Raw genomic sequence first — 6,000 nt, forward strand, 5'->3', positions numbered from 1 at the left:
CTTCTTGATGAATTGGCCCTTTATCAGTATATAATGTCCTTCTTTGTCTCTTGTTACAGTTTTTGACTTAAAGTCTATTTTGTCTGATATTAGTATAATCAGTCCAGCTCTCTTTTGGTTACTGTTTGCATGGAATATCTTTTTTACTATCCTTTTACTTTCAGCCTATTTATGTCTTTTAATCTAAAGTGAGCCTCTTATAGATAACATATAGTTGTATCATGTTTGTAAAAATCTGTTCTGCCAATCTCTTCCTTTTAATTGAAGAGTTTAAGCCATTTACATTTAATTTAATTATGGATTTGAAAGGATTTACTTCTATTTTGCTATATTTTTCTATATGTCTTACATCTTTTCTTGTTCCTCCATTACTGTTTATTTTCTGTTAAATGGATGTTTCTAGTGTACCCTTGTTTATTTTACTATATATTTTTGAATTTTTTAAAAGTGGTTCCTTTTCTCCTAGTGATTCTTATACAGCTAGTTCAACCTTTTTGAATCATCAATGTAAAAGATTTTTGTAAAGACAGAAACCTTTCTATAATGTAAATAACTACTCCCTCCTTTATCTATTGTAGTCTGAAATCGATTGTCATACATTATGTTTTCTAAGAGTGTGGTGCACATTAAAGATAGTACATGTCAGGGAGAAAGTAAGCCAGACATTGCCATTCAGAAGAGAAGAGCCAGAAATGAAGCCCTTCCTGTAGTGGGCAGTGGGTGTGGGTGTGTATAGCGCCATGATGTTTCTTTTTCAGCTCATCCTTGGAATCCCAGAACAGGCCTTAAGTCTTCTCCACATGGCCATTGAGCCCATCTTGGCTGACGGGGCTGTCCTGGACAAAGGCCGTGCCATGTTCTTGGTGGCCAAGTGCCAAGTGGCTTCAGCAGCTTCCTATGAGCCACTGAAGAAAGCAGAAGGTAGGAAACCATACAAAGATTGTTAGGTAATACTATTACAGATAACTTGTAAAATTTAGGACCCAGAAGAAGAGAAGACATTAAATTTGGGACAGTATTTAAGTTTTGAGTGTTCACAAATATATGTTATAATTTCATGCAGCATTTAAAGTGCTTTCACTTGCATACTTGCATGAAGGTTGAGGGCAAGTGAATTGTTATTTTAACCCTACAGAACTAGGTGTGAGGCTGGAAATCAATACTAAAGACTTAGTGGTGTTTTTCTGTTTGTTTGCTTGTTTCTTCTCAAAGAGTAGAATGTAAAAGTTTCTGGTACATGTTAAATCAATAAAAATAGATAGTAAGCTTTGAAAACTATATGTGAAGCATTGAGTTAAATATGTGTGGTATTTTCCCCATTTTCCATCAGTTCTTGAGGCCGCCATTGAGAACCTCAATGAAGCCAAGAACTATTTTGCAAAGGTCGACTGCAAAGAGCAGATCAGAGACGTCGTTTACTTCCAGGCCAGACTGTACCACACCCTGGGGAAGACCCAGGAGAGGAACCGGTGTGCGATGCTCTTCCGGCAGCTGCATCAGGACCTGCCCTTTCATGGGGTGCCCTTGATAAATCTTCTCTAGTGAGAACATCCCCACTGGACCACTGTGCAGAGTAGATGATTTTGGACTTGTTCATACTCCCTCCCTCCATATAAATGATGTATTTGATATCTGTCTTATCAATAAACTGCATTCTGATTAGTCTTATTTTGTGGCTAAAATATACATATTTGTTTTTTGTTTTCCCTTTTCTTTCTTTTGACAGCAAAGGATACCGACTTTTTGTTAATAAGTGGCTGGTTTATTAATAACTTAGTGTAAGTGTTAAAGATTATGTTCTCTCTGGGCAAAGTTGCCAATATCTTATTAGCAGTTGCGCACACTCTCCACCAGTGTGTAAATTCATTTTGCACCTATGCTCAGACAAGAGCTCTTTCAGGTATTGGTAGATCTCTCGAGGGTGTTGGTGCAGGTTTTTCAGAGGCTTGGATTTTCCTTCGGAAGCTCCCCTGTTTTGTTCTGCTGGACTGGTGCTTGGGGTGGGTCTGTGTGTACTTGCAGGCACATGTCAGTCCCTGACTGGAGATTAAGACGGGAAAGATCTTTTTATGGTTTTTGGACCAATGACAAGAAGCACGTTTCAGTCACTTTCTGGGTGTTGGCTTTCTCATATCTTCTGCATGGGTATATTTTTTCTATACTTAATAAATCAGGGATGATGATAAGGAATTCATCATGAATAAGGTGATTATAAGTTGAGAAAGGGTCTGAAGCTCAGAGGTGTGTGGATGCTATCACTCAAATATACACTAATTTACATATCTCAACCCTGCAATTAAGCAGAAGCCAGTTATTGCTCTGTTTGTGTATTTATCTTACCCTTCAGTGTTCACAGAAAAACCCCCGTGTTTCAAATCCAAAACAGCAACAAGGAACCAACCAAATTTTGCAGCTTCTATCAGTGGCTCTTTCTTTGTTAAATTTAAACCTTCGGATGGGAAATAATTTATCCCCAGAGCTCTTCGAAACAGTGTGAAACAACTCCCACTCATTAGGGTGTGTTAGCTGGCCAAAGACAGCTGCTCTGAAAATAAGAGACTCAGTGTGGAGATAGAGACACTAGTTAATATGTTGATGTTTAAAAATCTTTCCTTAAATTTATTTGAAAGGTTATATATGTAGATGGTAAAAATTAAATATTGTTAAAGGCTGTATAGTAAGATGTAATTCTTCCTCCCAGGAAGTAACCATTATTAATCAGTTTCTTTCCATTCTTCCCATATATTCTCTAATATGATGTCATTTTTGGTCAATGTACTTAAGCTCCTTCCAATCTAAGAAGTGATCTTACTCTGCCTCAGTGTAAGAAAGTTCAAGAGATGGGGTGACATAAAAACTAGACATCATCACACCTGACCAGGACCAGCTACATAATTTGTGGGGTCCAGTGCAAAGTAAAAATACAAGGCCTATATATATATATATATATATATATATATATATATAATTTTTAAAAATTAAATTAAATTTATTTATTTTTGGCTGTGTCAGGTCTTTGTTGCTGCACGTGGGCTTCCTCTAGCTGCGGGCGAGCGGAGTAGCGGGGGCTACTCTTCGTTGGGGTGCGCGGGCTTCTCATTGCTGTGGCTTCTTTTGTGGCAGAGCACAGGCTCTAGGCGCGCGGGCTTCAGTAGTTGTGGCACGCAGGCTCAGTAGCTGTGGCTCGTGGACTGTAGAGCGCAGGCTCAGTATTTGTGGCGCACGGGCTTAGTTGCTCCGCGGCATGTGGGATCTTCCCGGACCAGGGATCGAACCTGTGTCCCCTGCATTGGCAGGCAGATTCTTAACCACTGCGCCACCAGGGAAGTCCCGAGGCCTATATTAAGTGGAGCGTTAAACCAGGTACGGGGCCTTCTAATCTCACAGCCCTGTTTGACTGCACAGTTGGCATGCCCGTGAAGTCTCCTGCCCGACCCTGCTCTCAGCTTGCTGCACATTTGCCCTGCCAGGCCTGCATCCAAAGCTAGTATAAAGAGTCTGAGGCTCCCTGCCATCTGTGACTTAGATTTGTTGGCTGGAGCCTGGCTTCTTCAGGAAGGAATAGTGGGTTAAATGGAAAGTTGGAAACATCAGAGTGACCCAAAAACTCATAACCGTCTGGATTACAGCTAATTACCTTTTTTCCTGGTGGAGCATTTGGTGGGAGAAGGAAGAATCAGACCAGTGTAATTATGAGTGGTTTAATGTAGGGGTATAAGAATCAATGATTTGGGCTTCCCTGCTGGTGCAGTGGTTGAGAATCTGCCTGCTAATGCAGGGGACACGGGTTCGAGCCCTGGTCTGGGAAGATCCCACATGCCGCGGAGCAACTAGGCCCGTGAGCCACAACTACTGAGCCTGCGTGTCTGGAGCCTGTGCTCCGCAACAAGATAGGCCATGATAGTGAGAGGCCCGCACACCGCGATGAAGAGTGGCCCCCGCTTGCTGCAACTAGAGAAAGCCCTTGCACAGAAACGAAGACCCAACACAGCCAAAAATAAATAAATAAATTAATTAAAATATTTTAAAAAAAAGAAAAAAAAGAATCAATGATTTGGTTAAATGGAGAAGGGGTTTGGTGAGGAGAGAACTAAAAGTAAATAACCAATGGGCATTTGGGTCTATACCAGAGACCTGAGGATAGATCCTCAAAGGGGAAGAGAGGAGTGGGAAACTCTCCCCAGCAGGTTTGGTGTTGAGTGTTTCCAGTCCTGGGGCAGGTGGGAACAAACAGCTTAACACTTACAGAGTGTTAAATTATTTTCATTAAATATTAACACATTTAATCTTCATAACAGTCCTAAGAGGTAGGCAATAGCAATAATCCCATTTAACAGACAGAAACTGAGGCATAAGGAGGTTAAGTCACTCACAACCCAAGCTCACACTGTTAGTAGGTTGCAGGGCTGGAAATCCAACCTTGCTGGTGCATTACCCTAGAGCTGTCTGCTCACAGAGTTTTCAAAAGTACTTTACTGTTTGGGGGAACATTCTTTTCGTTTGTTGAATATATAATTGATAAAATCAGTTGTCATTTATCTAGTGCCCAGGATAGGCCAGACACTGTGCCAGGTACTTTCACACATATCAATACCATTTCTAATGCTTGTAAGCCAAATACCATTTTACAGTTGAGGAAACTTAGGCCCAGAGACGTGGCCTGACCCAGCCCCCTCAGCAGGGAGGACCAGTCAGGATTCAGTGCAGGTGTGACAGTTTCCTCAACCTACATTCTTTCTTCATCACCAGGCTGCCTTTGTGTTCACCTATGTATCTTGAACCCTTCTAGTTGTTTAGAGTGTTTTAAATTTTGTCATTTTGGGGTGGTCACACTGATTTTTTTCTTCCTCATAATACAGCAAAGGCAAATGAAGAATTTCATCTGTGCTCCTGCTGACTTCTTTTATGCTGCTGTTTATATTTGGGACTAACAAACATATTAATCTCACTGCCTGTTGAGGAGAAACAAGAAACTTCTCAGGGTCTTCTTTCTTTCTTTCTTTCTCCTTCCTTCCTTCCTTCCTTCCTTTCCTTCCCTCCCTCCCTCCCCCCTTTCTTTTTCTTTCTTTCCTTCCTCCCTCTCACCCTCCCTCCTTCCCTCTCTTCCTTTCTTTCTTCCTTCCTTCCTTTCTTTTTTCTTTCTTTTTCTTTCTTTCTTTTTTCCTTTCTCTCTTTCTCTTTTTTTATCTCAGCATTTTTCTACTGTCATGTTGAGTGGGAAAGAATTCAACAAATAAGTTACATTGGTGTGATTAATCCTGCTGTCTCTATCCGGGTGTTCAAGATTTGGGAGGTGGAACATTCCAGTGGACAATGTTAGTAGAACACAGAACAGTTCAGAAAGGAAAAGACAAAGTCTTGGCAGGAGTATATGATGCCGTGCTAGTGGGCGAGATAATTTGAAAGTCTTGCTTTTCATCCCCCCCCTTGTGCTATCCAAGTTTTCTTAAAAATAAGACTCAGATGCTTTGTTTACTTATTTTCTTGGCAATCTGTGTTGTCAAGAGAACAAGAGCTGTTTGCCTAGAATAGGTTTTTCTGGTGTTCTTGGAGGAGAAAAACTCAAAAAGCAAAGCCAATTCTTATTTTCATATCTCTGAGAAGAAAATGGTTCCCTTGAGTGGGACTACTCCTATCTTAAGAGGGGCTGAATGTCAGTGAAAGGCAATTGTGGTTTCTCTGCTTTGTTCCAATTCATTTTAATAAGAAAGGCACATAATTGATGGGGTTTTTAGCTCTGTGCTAAGTATATTAATAGTTAGCACCTTTGAGTGCTTAAGTGCCAGCACTGAAGTATTATCTTTTTTTTTTGAGGTAAAATTATGTAACATTATATGTGTCAGGTGTACAGCATTATGATTTGACGTCTGTGTGCATCCCACGGTAATCATCACCAAAAGTCTAGTCACCATTCATCACCATACACTTGGTCCCCTCTACTCATTTCCTCACCACCAGTCCCCTTCCCCTCTGGTAACCACCAGTGTGTTCTCTGTGTCT

The 6,000-nt window shown here is 40.8% G+C and overlaps 1 protein-coding gene across 2 annotated transcripts in view; it reads left to right on the forward strand.

The window, feature by feature from the left end:
- ANAPC5 (anaphase promoting complex subunit 5) overlaps nucleotides 1–1,662 on the forward strand; it is a 40,737-nt gene extending 39,075 nt beyond the window's left edge. For both annotated transcript variants that reach the window (XM_036823665.1, XM_036823666.1), the window contains 2 exons: nucleotides 759–921; nucleotides 1,331–1,662. In XM_036823665.1, coding sequence (XP_036679560.1) covers nucleotides 759–921; nucleotides 1,331–1,542 — 375 coding nt within the window. In that variant the 3' untranslated portion in view covers nucleotides 1,543–1,662. The remainder of the gene's footprint in view (nucleotides 1–758; nucleotides 922–1,330) is intronic.
- The last annotated feature ends 4,338 nt before the right edge of the window (nucleotides 1,663–6,000 follow it).

The sequence above is a fragment of the Balaenoptera musculus genome, chromosome 14, assembly GCF_009873245.2.
Source record: "Balaenoptera musculus isolate JJ_BM4_2016_0621 chromosome 14, mBalMus1.pri.v3, whole genome shotgun sequence".
Lineage (NCBI taxonomy): Eukaryota > Metazoa > Chordata > Mammalia > Artiodactyla > Balaenopteridae > Balaenoptera > Balaenoptera musculus.